General features: G+C 47.7%; 7 protein-coding genes across 7 annotated transcripts; 4 read left to right on the top strand and 3 right to left on the bottom strand.

The window, feature by feature from the left end:
* Positions 1-3: 3 nt before the first annotated feature.
* Positions 4-1563, bottom strand: F4807DRAFT_252479 (het-c). The gene is made up of 4 exons (XM_047994387.1): positions 1051-1563; positions 929-987; positions 755-873; positions 4-692 (listed from the first exon to the last, which is right to left on the bottom strand). The coding sequence occupies exons 1-4, from the start codon at positions 1196-1198 to the stop codon at positions 398-400; spliced, it is 621 nt and encodes a 206-aa protein (XP_047850309.1). The 5' UTR covers positions 1199-1563; the 3' UTR covers positions 4-397.
* Positions 1564-2334: 771 nt separating this feature from the next.
* On the top strand, positions 2335-5179 carry F4807DRAFT_464249 (phospholipase D/nuclease; the record flags this gene model as incomplete). The annotated part of the gene is made up of 5 exons (XM_048002090.1): positions 2335-2474; positions 2531-2558; positions 2633-2785; positions 2868-4899; positions 4965-5179. 5 exons carry the CDS (start codon positions 2335-2337, stop codon positions 5177-5179), a joined length of 2568 nt encoding a protein of 855 aa, XP_047850308.1.
* Positions 5180-6004: 825 nt separating this feature from the next.
* On the top strand, positions 6005-7310 carry F4807DRAFT_250977 (carbohydrate esterase family 12 protein). The gene is made up of 3 exons (XM_047994382.1): positions 6005-6465; positions 6589-6693; positions 6833-7310. The coding sequence occupies exons 1-3, from the start codon at positions 6172-6174 to the stop codon at positions 7187-7189; spliced, it is 756 nt and encodes a 251-aa protein (XP_047850307.1). The 5' UTR covers positions 6005-6171; the 3' UTR covers positions 7190-7310.
* Positions 6964-8577, bottom strand: F4807DRAFT_252324 (SOR/SNZ family-domain-containing protein). The gene is made up of 2 exons (XM_047994386.1): positions 8515-8577; positions 6964-8375 (listed from the first exon to the last, which is right to left on the bottom strand). The coding sequence occupies exon 2, from the start codon at positions 8341-8343 to the stop codon at positions 7432-7434; it is 912 nt and encodes a 303-aa protein (XP_047850306.1). The 5' UTR covers positions 8344-8375; positions 8515-8577; the 3' UTR covers positions 6964-7431.
* A 411-nt stretch (positions 8578-8988) lies between these two features.
* F4807DRAFT_251891 (SNO glutamine amidotransferase) lies at positions 8989-10563 on the top strand. The gene is made up of 4 exons (XM_047994384.1): positions 8989-9033; positions 9193-9217; positions 9280-9564; positions 9640-10563. The coding sequence occupies exons 3-4, from the start codon at positions 9320-9322 to the stop codon at positions 10229-10231; spliced, it is 837 nt and encodes a 278-aa protein (XP_047850305.1). The 5' UTR covers positions 8989-9033; positions 9193-9217; positions 9280-9319; the 3' UTR covers positions 10232-10563.
* Positions 10564-10954: 391 nt separating this feature from the next.
* F4807DRAFT_464245 (family 4 carbohydrate esterase) lies at positions 10955-12404 on the top strand (the record flags this gene model as incomplete). Its single annotated transcript, XM_048002089.1, has 8 exons — positions 10955-10980; positions 11045-11124; positions 11187-11584; positions 11685-11716; positions 11813-11971; positions 12020-12145; positions 12200-12254; positions 12312-12404. The coding sequence occupies 8 exons, from the start codon at positions 10955-10957 to the stop codon at positions 12402-12404; spliced, it is 969 nt and encodes a 322-aa protein (XP_047850304.1).
* F4807DRAFT_441384 (amidase signature domain-containing protein) lies at positions 12238-14476 on the bottom strand. The gene is made up of 6 exons (XM_047999383.1): positions 14204-14476; positions 13881-14145; positions 13616-13810; positions 13194-13553; positions 12312-13118; positions 12238-12254 (listed from the first exon to the last, which is right to left on the bottom strand). Exons 2-5 carry the CDS (start codon positions 13938-13940, stop codon positions 12567-12569), a joined length of 1167 nt encoding a protein of 388 aa, XP_047850303.1. The 5' UTR covers positions 13941-14145; positions 14204-14476; the 3' UTR covers positions 12238-12254; positions 12312-12566.
* Between the last annotated feature and the right edge of the window lie 929 nt (positions 14477-15405).

Genomic DNA, 15405 nt, shown 5'->3' with positions numbered 1-15405 from the left:
AATGATAGAATTAGTGATTGTTGGAATCCTCAGTATACTTTACAGCTAACTCGTGTAAGAACTACCAGATAGTGACCTGCCCACCCAGGCAGAGGCGTACCAACTTGTCAGGCGGACACGTTCATTGTAAGATCAATTACTTGTCGACCGTGGCTAGAATATTCACCGAAACCTGATTTTTTCCGAGGCACCCTTACGTGTGTAATATGGTAACGTTATGTAGCGGAGCCTGGCTGATGTTATCTTTTGATTACAGTTTGCGGCATGCCCTATATTAAAGCACTTGGTCAACCATCGAGAAGCAGATGTGCTCTATAGATAATATATAAAGACCAGCATAATTTTGATCGCTGCTATCCGAAATCGGTAGGCCTGGGACGAGATCTTGGCTTCCCTATCACCACTTAGCCTCCTTTCGGCTCTGGAATCCCTTCAATATTCCGACAATGTTCTCGAGGGCAGCCAAGTAAGCCCTCAACTCGGAAGCGACGCTAGCCTGGTCCTCTCCTAGCTTGGGGTAGAAATCTTTGCGGTATGGGCAGGCACTCATCGCGGCAGAGAAAACAGGCTTGATGAGAATGCCATGGTGAGGTTTGAGAGTCGAGCCGTACGCGTTCCTGAAGGAGGTGGAGAGTTCTTCGGCTTCCTGGGCTATGTTCTGGCTAAGTGCGATGCAAGTAAACTCCAATCCACTGATTTAGATAGTTGATTAGTTGGTGTTTGATGTCTAAGGAGGGACTAAGCAACATCATACCGTGTTAGCCACAGAAGCCCCTCCGTGGCGGTGTGCTTCTTTGTTTTTAGCTCGTTGATGACGAGAGCTTGTAGTGTCTCGGATTCGGCAGGGGCGGCGAGTTGACGTTCGCGGATTTTCTTGTACGGGTTAATACCATGCGGTGCCCAATACATTGTCTGGTTCCGCCCTTACCTTAACATTGCCCAACATGTCAGACTTGACCGGCGAGAAAGCGACTGATCCGAGGACATCTACGCGGGGTCGGTGGTGAGTAACGAGTTCTACTTATACTTGGTTGTAGGTTGTGGACGAACCAAACATGGTAGTTAGAGACTCGGCTGCGTCAAGGAACTCGGTGGTGGAGATGGCATTGTCGTTGTTGGCATCGATTGGCACGTCGACGAAGGACTTCTTGAAAGTCTGAAGCAGAGTACCGCCGGGAGGGAAGGTAGGGGCAGACATATTGCGGTTTATTTTTTGAACTTGGGACTGGACTGGAGTGGACTGAACTGGACTGGAAATTCAAGAAGAGTATTATGGACGTAGACCAAATAGAGTGGAAGGGCGGTCAATGACAATAAGTTCAAGTGGATAGGGGTACGTGATACGAAACTCTACCTATCCGGCATGGACTGCATGGCATAGCTTCAGGAGTGATGTGTAGTGGGGGCTTAAAGAGGGGCAGGAGGAGGGGTCTTTCAACTTACCAGCCACGACTACCGGGCTACCTTCGAAGTCCTCTCGGTGCTGTGGATCGTGGCTTGTTAGCGTAGCTACCTGGCTACATAAATGCTAATGACGTCATCATGCTCGAGTACTTGTCTAAACTCGAACTCTTTTCTTTTTGATCAAGCAACCACACCTGGCATCTTGGCATCTACTATGTAGGATGTATCTAATTGGGTACCTACCTAAAGACCAAGACTTTTGAAGAGAGATCTTGGTTACCGTACATCCATATGTACCTAATTCTTCCTCACCTGCAGCTATCCGAGGGGGAAGTGAGAAAAGTGCCGTATTGCCGTCATGGCACCTCGAATATCTTTTTGTCAAGAACCACTGGTTACGCTGTTACAATTCAAGTTTAAAAAAAAGAAGAGACCCTGCCTTCCTCGTAATATAAGTACTCACCTAGGTCCCCGGCAACTTCCCATGTAGGTTTGGTTACTTACATGGTCTTACCTGTTTCAATATCCCGGAGCAAGTCAATCAGCCACTTATGACGAAGTTTCTTTTACATCTTCATACCCTAACATCTACATGTATCCTCACATACCTACTACACTACACACAATACAAAAAACATTAGGCCTCTGTTTTGTCCTTTCTCCTCCTGTCTCTTATCCCCCACTTGACACTTTATACTCAATTCTTTCTTCTCTTCCTCAATCGCCGTGTCTAGAGTTAGTGCCTTCCCCTAATACTCCACAGCGTCGTCATCATCTATTTACCTTATAGTGTAATATTAGTCAACTTCCATCCGTCGTGTTCTCCGACCTCTCCGACCTCTCCGACCGCTCTGACTGCTCTTGAAGCCATCGCACCCTATTCAACCCCTTTTTAGATGTCAATGAAATAAGACGGTGTATAGATCTACCATGCCTGGCTCTCATGAACACGATGGTGGGCATGAGCATTCGGATTTCGTCGATAAATTAAAACACCCATTCCACGACTTGAAAGAGAAACTCAAGGACACTCACTTGCATGATGCAAAAATAAATCTTATCCACAAGAAGTACGTCTACAATGATGAGAGTAAATCTCAAATCTAGTACACTAATTGAATTTCAGACACAAGCTTGGGAAACTTGCAAATCTCGTAAGTTTCTCCTTTCACCAGAGCTATCGGCACCGCACTCCATGAACATTTCTCTCACAGATGACCCCCTATAGTTTAATCCGGAACACCGTCATGACGAAGAACATGAGAAGGCATGCGATGAGAAGCGCAGCAAGATCTCCGGAAATCACCGTTTCAACTCGTATTTCCCCGAGCGTGATGGCAATCTCATCAAATGGTATGTGGACGGGAGGGACTACTTCTGGGTAAGTGTGCCTTCAATTTATGGTTTTTTTCTCCTTCTTCCTCTTTTTCTTTCCAGAGTAACAAGCTTATTTATATATGCAGGCCGTATCCCTAGCTCTGGAGCAGGCGAAAGAGACTATCTACATCGCGGATTGGTGGCTTTCGCCCGAGCTATTTCTCCGCAGGCCTCCGTATTTTAATCAGGAATGGCGCTTAGACAGAATCCTAAAGCGCCGTGCTGAAGCTGGCGTCAAAATCTATGTTATGGTTTACCGCGAGGTTGAAGCGGCAATAACTTGTAACTCCGAACACACGAAGCATGCGCTGCAGAGCTTGTGTCCTGAGGGTTCTCCAGGCTATGGCAACATCAAAGTCATGCGACACCCTGATCATAACTTCTTAGAGAATGCTGCTGATATGACATTCTACTGGGCTCACCATGAGAAATTCATCGTCATCGACTACGCGATGGCTTTTATTGGAGGCCTAGACCTTTGTTTTGGTCGCTGGGACGATCACCAACATATCCTCTCCGACGTTCATCCTGAAGGGGTCGCCAACGAAATTTGGCCAGGCCAAGATTTCAACAATAACCGTGTCATGGATTTTCAGAACGTCCAAGACTGGAAGCAGAATGAGTTGAGTAAGGCTGACTACGGACGGATGCCGTGGCATGACGTGGCTATGGGGGTCATTGGGCCGTGCGTCTACGATATTGCCGAGCACTTTGTCTTGCGTTGGAATTTTATCAAGCGAGACAAGTATAAAAGAGATGACAGGTTTGACTGGCTAATGCTACGGGGCCGAGAGGGCGTTGACGAGGACCTTGTGGGTGTGCAGCGACCGAAACACCCAGTTGGTGAATATGTGCTTCATCCTTTAACGCCTGTAGAGAGCAAACACCTCGATGGACGAGGCACAATTCATGCCCAAATCGTCCGTAGCAGCGCTGACTGGTCCAGTGGGATACTGACAGACCACAGCATCCAGAATGCGTATTCGGAGGTAATACGCAACGCTCGGCATTATGTCTACATCGAGAACCAGTTCTTCATTACTGCAACCGGTGATCAACAATCTCCCATTCACAACACGGTGGGAAAGGCAATTGTGGACGCCTGCGTAAGAGCTGGCAAAGAAGGAAGGAAATTCCGAGTTATAATTGTCATTCCCGCCATCCCCGGATTCGCTGGGGACCTTCGTGACGATGCGGCAACGGGCACACGCGCTATCATGGATTATCAATATAAGTCGATATGCCGTGGCGAACATTCAATCTTCGAACAGATCAGTGCACAGGGTGTCAATCCGAGAGACCATATTTTCCTCTTCAACCTGCGTTCCTATGATCGCTTAAACAAGACACCCGCAATCAAGAAGCAAGAAGAGATCTCTGGCGTCAAGTACCAGGAAGTTCAGCGTGCCGAAGCAGAGGAGATTATGGGTGAAGGTATCCATGGTATCGTAGATGTCGAGGGCGAACGGGATGAGCACATGGGTAAAAGAGAGGAACAGAAGGAAATTGCAGAAAATACGAAAAGTAATGAGGCCAAACGTCGCTTCGAAGAAGCTAAACAGGATGGCTACGATACCAAATCAGCTTCAAGTGTAGCCCATCATGCCATGGCTAACACTGGGACGCTCTCGGAAGAACCCTGGGAGGGTGATTCCCAAGAGGAAGTTGACAATTGGATTCAAGAGGAGCTATATATCCACGCCAAGCTCCTCATTGTCGATGATCGCATTGTCATCTGTGGGTCAAGCAACCTAAACGATCGGTCTCAGCTGGGTAATCACGATAGTGAACTATCAATCGTCATGGAAGATACCGATAAGATCCAGAGTGTCATGGATGGTCAGCCCTTTGAGGCGGGGAGGCATGCAGCTACCTTGAGGAGATATCTTTGGCGAGAGCATTTAGGTTTATTACCACCGCAACAGCGCGACGCGAGCAACGACCCAAATGCTCAGCCGCCGGGAGAAAACTCACCTAACGACATCTGGGATAGAGATGACAGTTACAAGTTCGTTGAAGATCCAATGAGAGATGAACTCTGGGATATGTGGACCACCAATGCGACGACGAACACACAAGTTTTTAGACATCTATTCCACGCGGATCCTGATGACAACGGTAAGTGCCAGTAAATCGAGACGGGGTTGAAGATTACAAGCTCGGGGAATCTAACTTGAGTACAGTAAAAACATTTGAAGATTACAATACCTTCTTACCTCCAAAAGGGGTCAAAGCCGGTCATATCTTCGACAGGTTCCTGCCCCCGGATGACATCCGTAAGAAACTTGACCAGATCAAGGGGCATCTTGTATGGATGCCACTGGATTATTTGAAGGATGCGAATATGGCTGAGACAGGACTGCAAGTCAATTCATGGACCGAAAGCGTGTATACTTAGGCGGCTTCGTTTACCAAGAACTCGCTGGGTGGGGGCGTGTCTGTGCATGGATAAGTGTACGGCGTTCACGGGAGCCAGATCTCATGTCAAGGGTTTGCTTTGGTCTAGAGTTTCCAAGTCATCGATGACGGGTTTTAATTGACGAATATGTTGGCGAAGGGCTTTATTTCTTCAATTACGTGGGTTTGCTAATCAAGCAATGACCTTCAATTTCGTAATCCGTAGTCTTTGAATGCGCCACTTCCTGGTTCTGTCTCCGTAGCTCCACCAGAGCGTCTATTGCAGAAACGAGCCCAAGTGAGTCATCTCTCGCCAAACAATTACCGTACTATGAATGGTACGAATAGCTAGTGGTAGCGAAATAGACTAAGAATTCTGTAATGGTGTATTATTTTAGAGTAGAAAAGTTGAACGAGAGCTGCTAATAGTTTGCACAAGGTTTTTGAGTGTATGATTTTAAAAGGGGGCGCCCAGGCACTAACAACCAAGGACACAATAAGTTAAAGATGCGGTCAAAAGGATATAGTCGAAGATAAGCGAGATCACGAACCTACCTATGTAACGTCATGCTACCCCGTCGGGGATACTACGCCGTACCCTTTCAAAGGTATACCAACTTCTACTCCGCCAAGTACCTACGCCTCCGACGATTGGTAGTTGGCTCTTCCTACCGGGTGAATTGGGAGCAGCTGTCTAGCTGATTGGATGCAGCTTGACTCCTCGTCTCGGTATATGATCCCACGAACATTGTCAATTTTTCCATGGCGGACCTCGTCATGATGCAACTCATTCAGAGACAAACTAGAGGACCAGACATAACCAGCATTTCTTCTATCCCATTCAATGTAACGAGTTCTTCGTATATAAGCCTTCGTTGCTGGACGCTCGATCCTGGATTGACAGGTATGACCACAGAAAAAGTCTTAGTTTTGGGCATGTTATAATACCTACATGGTCAGTTATATTGCCTGACTACCTATTCTTCAAGAGTTATGCCACGCTTCATTTACTGGGTTTTGAACTTGTCCGCCTTGGTCGTAGGACGGTCGGTAGTGGAGTGCTCTTCCAAGCCTCCGGCGTTCCTCCTAGCAGGCGATTCTACGACGGCACCGGACGGCGGCTGGGGAGACGGCCTGCTAGCTACGCTCAAGAAACCAGCCTGGGGTGTGAATATCGGAAAGAGTGGTGCCACCACGGCGTCATTCTTAGCCGGAGGATACTGGGCAAACGTGACGCAGCAAGTTAAAGATAACGTTGAAAAATATGATAGCTACGTCACTATAAGCGTAAGGACACAAGACCCAAACAATATATAACGTTAGAGGCACATCCTCTACCCAGGAGGCTATAGAAGCAAAATTTGAGTGCACACGAGCTAACGCGTAGGCGCCTCCGCCAATTGTGTTTAGTTTGGGCATAATGACCAGAAATCAACCAGCGGAGTTACTTTCGAACAATATCAGGAAAATCTCATCAAATTCGCCGGCGAAATCAAATCCCTGGGTGGCAAGCCGGTATGTGTTTCTCCTGCTGCTTCTAGGGAAGAAAGAGCGTGTGACAAGTAGAGATATAAGATAATGAAAAAGGAGACATGGAAAAAGGAGACATGGAAGAAAAGGGAGAGAATATGCTCATCACTGATGTACAATATAGCTTCTTACATCGTCACTTACACGCCGCGTTTTCCCCTCCGGCCAAGACCACAATGCCACAGACTCGCTTCATGACCAGCGCTTAGCGGCTATCGCAGCGGCCAAGGCAACAAATTCGACTATAATCGACCTCAACGAAGCAAGCCTGGAGTACATCGATGCGATAGGGAAAGAAGCCGCGCAAGAATACAACTATGGCGAAGACATGTCGGACACGACACATCTAAATCCGCACGGATGTGTTGTCTTTGGCCGTATGGTTGCAGATCTGATCATCCGCGCGGAATCCTGTGTAGAGCGATATTTTACCCCTAACCAGACACTGAGCGACTTGATTTGGAGCGATTTACCAGCGTGAAGTAATCAAGTTTAGATTGTCGCTAATGTTGAATTCGGATATCCGAAGTTTGTGGCTACGATCTTGTTGATGAGATACATAGATATAGCTACGTCGTCGCGTAATACACGGTTGCGGACACATATCGTGTCGGAGGGGCGCACGTTTAAACCCACATGATTTTGCCTCTTGTTTCCCGCAATGTAGATCGACTACGGTATCCGATTGTTGAAATTAGGATTCCCCCATCGTCTTAAATCCAATCACCATCCTCTTCCAGCCATCTTTTGTTCGGGTTTCATGCTGTTTACGCTTATGCCGACCATGGCTTCACCGAGTCCTTCACTACACTCGGCTAACACGTTCGGATCTTGATAATGCGTTGTAGCCCTCACGATAGCCTTCGCTCTCTTAGCGGCATCTCCAGACTTGAATATACCGCTACCGACGAAAACTCCATCGCAGCCCAACTGCATCATCAATGCCGCATCCGCCGGGGTCGCCACTCCGCCGGCGGCAAAGTTGACCACGGGTAAGCGTCCCAACTCTGCCGTCTGCTTTAAAAGGGCGGCATCGCATTCGAACTCCCTCGCTAAAGCTCTAATAGCTAGATCGCCACCCTCTTGAAGGGTAGCTTTCGCCCTCGCGATATCGCGGTTGACGGTACGCATGTGCTTCACAGCCTCGACGACGTCACCAGTTCCCGCTTCGCCCTTAGTGCGGATCATGGCGGCTCCCTCGGCGATACGTCTTAACGCCTCGGGCAAGTTCCTGCATCCACAAACAAAGGGGACCTTGAAGCCACTTTTCTCGACGTGGTACGTATCATCGGCAGGGGTTAACACCTCACTCTCATCGATGTAGTCGACGCCCAAGGCCTCCAAGATCTGACACTCAACAAAGTGACCGATACGTGCCTTGGCCATGACGGGAATAGTCACGGCATCCTGGATCTCCTTGATCTTTCCCGGGTCAGACATGCGCGCCACACCACCCTCCGCTCTAATGTCGGCCGGAACACGCTCCAAAGCCATGACGGCACAAGCGCCAGCTTCTTCGGCTATGCGTGCCTGGGCGGCGTCTGTCACGTCCATGATGACACCACCCTTCAGCATCTGGGCCAGTCCCGCCTTGACGACGAATTCCGAGGTTTTGCTTGCGTCGCTGTTCGTCATGGCTGCTGAAGATGCTTTATCGAAAACTCGAACTAGATAGTGAGGACAATACTTGAAGCTTCAAACTAACTTTCTGGAAAAATTCAACTGGAAATTTAAGAGGAATAGAAGTTTAGAGAGAAATGGACCAAGAAAATTGGAGATGAGTCAGTAGGTAAATAGGCTACCTACACCAAATAAGGGTCAAATGTCAGGAGTGACAAGGTACGCGAGGGTCCGGACTTGTCTATTTCCTTCAATAAACTCACTCATAGATACTTTTATGTAGGTACCGTATATAGCCGTCCTGGAAGGATGGGATTGACGGGAATTTTCAGGAACTAGCCGGACTTAAGCCATTGAAGGCGACAAACAAAGGTCTTCTTCGCCAATCAAATGATCGCCCAGGTATTGGCGGACCCATGGTTTGCCCCTAGAGGACTTACTTAGGTTTAGAACTCTAAAAGACCCAGTTGGGTCGCGGATTCCGATCAATGGAGGCTTTTCCACGGCGAAGGGAAGGCAAAGGAGACCTCGGCGAGCGGAATGACGCATACGGAACCGCCGGTGTCGGGGATAGCTACTGTAGGTACGTATAGGACATCGGGAAACTGCACGGGAGAATTCCGCGAAACGTTGAATCAAATACGGCAAACTTGTCTATATGCACCCGGGTAGGCAAGGCATTAGTTGAATATACCTCTTCTTAAGGTACGTACTTCTATTCATGTAAAGGAACATTAGGTAAACACGAAGGAAGCCAGCGATACATAGTACATACCTAGGTCCTAAACAACCCCGGAACAATGCTGGATTTTGTATTCAATCACCGTAATCAAACGCCTACATGTGACTAAGGCCCTATATTAGCGCATCAGATCCCGATTACCTATCTGTATCATAATCACCTTCAAACGCCGCGATTGTTTGGATAAGCCCAACTTACTTACTACCTAGGTGGTACCAGTTGAGGTAGACATATCTGACGAAAGTCAATATGGTCACCGTCGGCGTCCTCGCACTTCAAGGAGGCTTCTCAGAACATCTCAGCTCTCTACGGAAAGCAGCTGCTCATCTCTCGACTTCATCATCGCCAATACCAAGCTTCGACTTCCTGGAGGTACGAACGCCAGCCCAACTAGCTAGATGTGACGCGCTAGTCATTCCCGGAGGAGAGAGCACTACCCTCTCACTTGTGGCAGCACAGTCCGGGTTGCTGGAGCCGTTGCGGGAGTTTGTCAAGTGAGTACGCCGCACGCGCACACATGTCTGCCGAAGGACATCTTGCTGACTTGTATCTTCTGCTAATAAAACAAGAGTCGACAAGAAGCCAACATGGGGCACATGCGCCGGTCTTATCCTCTTATCTGAGCAAGCTAGCGCCACTAAAAGAGGTGGTCAAGATTTGATCGGGGGACTTGATGTCAAAGTCCACCGTAATCATTTTGGTCGACAGATAGAAAGCTTCGTTACAGACTTAGGCCTGCCTTTCTTATCCCAAGAGGGCGAAGGGAACGGAGTCGCTCCTTTTCCGGCCGTCTTCATTCGGGCTCCTGTTGTGGATCAGGTATTGACTGGTGACTTGGAGTCAATTGACCATAAGTCGGATTTCACGACATCGGAAATCGCCAAGCCTGTGTCCGGGGATCGAATGAGCCATACTTTAAAAGGGAATGTTGAAGTATTGGCAACCCTTCCGGGGCGTCACGCTTCGAACAAGGCGGCGGCGGCGGCAAAGACGATAACGGCGTCAACGCTTAACAGAGATGATCAAGCCACGTCTCCTACGGGAGCAGGAGATATCGTAGCGTTAAGACAAGGGAATGTGTTCGGGACTAGCTTTCATCCAGAGCTGACTGACGACATTCGAATTCATGTCTGGTGGCTAGATCAGGTATTAAGATCATGAAGGTTGTGGTGGGATGGGTCGAAAGAGTTGAATTGGAATAGCCACTGAATTCGAAGTTATCTACTACGTAGTAGTTGATGAAAGAATTGAGACACATAAAATGTCAAACACTACACGGACCAGACACAGCACGTGTATCGCGGGTTTAGGAGGGTGATATTCCGGCCCGGACCCTCTTCTCCTGAAGCATCATTTTACTATGTTTCTTAAACGCCCGCCTAAGCACCGCATTGGTGGTGTCCGCTTCAAATGATTTGGGCATGACCTGTAATTCAATATCATGTCTCGTCCGGACAATGTCTGTCTCTAGCTATGTAAGAACGCGAGCTGATAAGTCGGAGGCGACCGATTTATCTTAAAGCGGCTAAGTAAGCGTGCTTCGTATCTAAAGCGGCTTACAACTGCGGGGTACATGGAGTCGGCGATCAAGAATGGGGGTTCTGCGCCTAAAAACAGATCACCTTATCATTCGCGGCCGTATCATGGGGGATGGGGACAAATAGAACCGGCGCATGTTCCTGTATGTATATCATTCGAGTATCTCTTATACTGCTGGGGTCTAACTTGGAAGACACCAATCCTATCGATCCGACTTACCAACATATTCGCCGCGTACTCTCCAAACCAGCTTCCGCGGGGGTGACCGATCCAATAATTTGGACGTCGCTTTGATACTTCACCTAGGTAGTATTCCACTATCGCTTACTCATTAGGTATTTCATCATGGGTAAGAAAAAGGTCCTTGTCGGGTAAGTTAACTTCCAGCCTCCCAAGCTACTGAATTGAGGACGACTGATAAGGTCGGGGGATTAGCTACGGCGTAGATATTGATGCCGTCGCTGGCTGGCTTGGCTCATACGGAGGTGAAGATAGCACAAGCGACATCAGCAGAGGTTAGACTTCTCATCATTCAAACACCTATCTAATGACAGTCTTCCAATCTTCTTCTAATTAGGAATATGGGCTGGCACAATTGGAACTCGCCGTCTTCTTAAACTATTTGAAAAGTACAATATTAAAGCGTCATGGTTTATACCTGGCCACTCTCTCGAGACATTTCCCGAGGAATGTGCTATGGTGAGAGATGCTGGCCATGAGATTGGCCTCCACGGATACTCTCACGAAAACCCCGTCGATATGACGCTTGAACAACAGCGAGATGTGCTCGATAAGACATACAGGCTTCTTACCGAGTTCTGTGGTAAGCCCCCAAAGGGTAGCGTAGCGCCGTGGTGGGAAACGAGCAAGGAAGGTACTGAATTGATGCTCTCTTATGGGATTGAATATGATCACTCAATGTCACATGAGGATTGCCAAATGTATTGGCTACGCACTGGTGATACTTGGACAAAGGTAAGTGTGATATACTTGAACCTCAACCTCTGATACGATTCCCTACGAAAGCGTACGGGGGTCGGTACGACGCTTCTGTACGGTGGCTGACCAATCATAGTATGTTGCATTACTTCTCCTTGCCTCCATCATGTCCTGGGGAAGACGTGTGCGTGTTTAGCAACTGGGATGGATAATCATTTATGACGGGATCTGAAGTTTGATGTGAGCACTGCTAATTCTTAGCAGGATCGACTATTCGAAAAAAGCCGAGGAGTGGATGAAACCCTTAATCAAGGGTCAACCAACCGGTATGGTTGAGATCCCAGGTTCTTGGTATATCGACGACCTGCCTCCCATGATGTTCATGAAAAATTCGGCAAATTCGCATGGATGGGTTAATCCCAGGTTCGTGAAAGGATCCGTACTCGTTAGTAATGTCTAACCATTATATAGGGATGTCGAGGATATCTGGCGTGACCATTTCGATTATTTTTATCGCGAATATGACGAATTTATCTTCCCAATGACAATACACCCTGATGTATCAGGGCGGCCGCATGTACTCCTGATGCACGAGAGGTGCTAGGTCCCCGAACGATCCCCAGTACTAGTATAATGCTCATCTCAATATAGGTTAATCGAGCACATCAACAAGCACGAAGGGGTAGAATGGATGACGTTTGCCGAGGTAAGCACAGATCCGGTAACCTGTTTACGCACCTACTAACATTTTCAACTCTCAAAGATGAGTGACTACTTCAAAAGTAAAAACAAGCCGCCGGAGGGTGCTATGATGCCTGCTCCCCCTGGAGAAATACTCACGAAGTCAAAGGAGTGAGGCTCTAACTAAGCGACAGGAACTACTTCGTATTCTGGGGAACTTAAATAAAGGTCAACTTTTTATGTATTTCAAATAAAGGGGGAAAATGATCGAAGAGCAATAGAAAGAAAAGATTACCTACCAAATCATGAAATATAAATAAAAAATACTCTCGGGATCTTACATACGTATACCTCCGAGCAGTTCATCGATGACGGCCCCGATCGCTAAGACTTTCTCTTCCTCCAGCTTTCTCCCGGCTATCTGCACGCCAACTGGCAGACCGAGCTCAATCATCCTCGCCTTGCTTTGTGCCCACACCCCTGCATTCCACTCATCTAGCATGTTTCTTGGTGCAAACTTCCACGGAGCGTCGCCGTCTACAGAAGAAACTTTGCCTGCGGGGATGACCAGAGCGGAGTAGTCCAAAACATTCCAAATCTTGGTATAACCTACCCATCGACAAGAATGATGCGGAACGGCGGTATGGGGCATAGGAGGCATCAGAACGACGTCGACCTTTCTCCCTGTCTTCGGCGATTCTATCTCATTCCACTTCTTTAGATACGCTTGCTGAAGCATAGTTTTGCGCTTGTTCAGTTGCCAGTAATCGTAAACCGAGATAGGTTGGCCTCTGTTGACCAATGCCTCTACGTGGGGAATAAAAGGCTCCCCACCTGCTAAGATATCCCGACGAATATCCTCGCCACCATCTGCTGTATAGAATTCATCCTGAATCGGAAAAGGAAAAAAGAAATATTAGGAATATTGATTATAATGATGTGAATACGAGGGGTCGAAGCTCACCATGACTTGAATGCATTCAGCATGGAGATCGGCGTTCCACTCAACAATTTCATGGCCCGCTGCTTGAAGCTTCTCCACCAATGATAGGAGCACCCGTATGATCGGCGGGTGCGGTCTCATTACTCCGTCATCGGTAAGGAGACCGATGGTCAGCGGCTTGGATCTGAATTCTTGAAAAATCTCATCCCTCCAGGGCACTGGGGCGCATCGGGCATCGTGTTCCCACGGCTTCATCTGGACCAGCTCTTTCATCACCAAGGTTAGCGACGGTAAATTCCTCGCCAGTGGGCCTACTGATGACGGGACGTGCTCTTGGCCTTCAGTTGACACAGGCACTCCGTAATACGGAAGACGCGAACTCTACAAGTAGATAACACTGTGAGACTAGGGATCACCCGATGATATAAGGAGGAGGTTCTCACGCTTGGCTTCAATCCGCATAGGCCCATCATGTGAGCAGGTATCCTAATACTACCACCAATATCTGTGCCCCAACCAATGATGCTGCCACGAAGGTTTAACAGCGCTGCTTCACCACCGGTTGAGCCTCCCGGAGTGTAGTCCTTACACGAAGGATTTGACGTGAGACCCCAGAGGGGATTTTCAGTTTCGCACCACTACAACCCGTTCATTATCAGATAGGTACCTATTCATCCTTCTACGTTAAGGATGAGGATCGGGCTTTACCATTATACTCTGAGGAAGATTTGTCTTGGCTAGCATGATAGCGCCAAGATTTCTGAGCATGCCAACTAGAACGGCATCTTCGGTCGCAGGAGCGAATGTGCGGCCGACGTATCCGAGTGTACTGTCATAGCCTTTGACATTGAACTGATCTTTGAAGGTGATGGGGATACCATGTAACGGCCCAACAACGCTTCCATACTTGGTCTGGTAATCGTCGAGCTCACGAGCCCGTGTCAGAGCTTCTTCAAAGAGAATCTCGGTGAGGCTGTCATTATTATTAGCTACCTAGTCACTGAACAAGATATCTGACGTGGATTGCTGACCAATTTGTCTATCACAAGGTTAGACTGGGTAGCTTACGGCGAGTTGATTTGCATTTACCTGGCTATGAGCTTCAATGGCCCTGGTTTACCCCCCAAAGGATTAGCATTTTCAATAATGAACAGGGTCTCTGAAATTTTAGCTCAATGGTCTCTACTAAACTTGTGTATATATGCCCTCGTCACCGCTTCTGATGTCAGTTCACTGGACGCGATACGACTGGCTAATTTCGAGATATCGTCGATATCTACCACCGACGGATCAATTTCCGGGTTCTATTGATTTTGATCAAATTTAGCAACATGACGACGAATCTTTATGATTGAGATAACCTCTTCTCACACATACTTGATCATTTGCGATAGTCGTCAACGCTTGAGCTTGAACCTCGCGTTTCAAACGGACTTTTTCTTGCCATGTGCTTGGGGAATTCTTCATAACGAAATAGGGGGCCTCTTGTTTCGCGCGAATCAGATAGAGGAGGGGTCTAAAACTTCTGTGTGTGCCTTAGGTAAATAGGGAAGGGGTAATTTTTCTAATCGCCGAAACATCAAGGTCGAAACTGTCGCCATAGAAACACCATGTATTATGAATCATAGAGATACCCGGACTTGTTCTTTTTTTCTTTTTATTATCATCGGACTAGCTGCCGCATGCGCACTTGCGAACTCGGCCATATTCGCAAGTAGCGGCGAGACAAGATAACGTACGTAGATGTTAACCTTGCCAAGGTGCCTGTCCGAGATACCGCCAGGTGCCCAAAGTGGGATCTTGACGGTGACTTGATTAATAAATCATATGTATGCAATGGAGCTTACCGTACCACGGAGCTATGTAAGCATAAATAGCCCTAGAGGTATTTGCTGTTTTGCGATGTACGATGTGCGATAAGCGATTATGAATTCTTACCCTAACCACCTGCTCCTATTGGAAGTACCCAACCTGAGGAATGGCTGTATAAAAGTGGTGTGATATCTGACAAGGATTATGTATTTCTTCGAAGTGTAGGTGTAGTGAAGCGCACATAAGAAGTGGGAGGACACATGTTGCAGTTAGAGAGGTTTATGTTACGGAGAAGGCGAAGGATGGGGGAGGGGCAAACAAAAGATTAAAAAAAAAAAAAATACTTGTACCGAAAAATAAAATAAACCCATTTTCAGGGGTCCAGAACAAGTCGAAACAACCCACACTTACACCCACACCA

The sequence above is a fragment of the Annulohypoxylon truncatum genome, assembly GCF_022578515.1.
Source record: "Annulohypoxylon truncatum strain CBS 140777 unplaced genomic scaffold F4807scaffold_39, whole genome shotgun sequence".
Taxonomy (NCBI): Eukaryota; Fungi; Ascomycota; class Sordariomycetes; order Xylariales; family Hypoxylaceae; genus Annulohypoxylon; species Annulohypoxylon truncatum.
The sequence above is the reverse complement of the archived record's forward strand: the minus strand, read 5'-3'. Positions and strand labels throughout refer to the sequence as shown.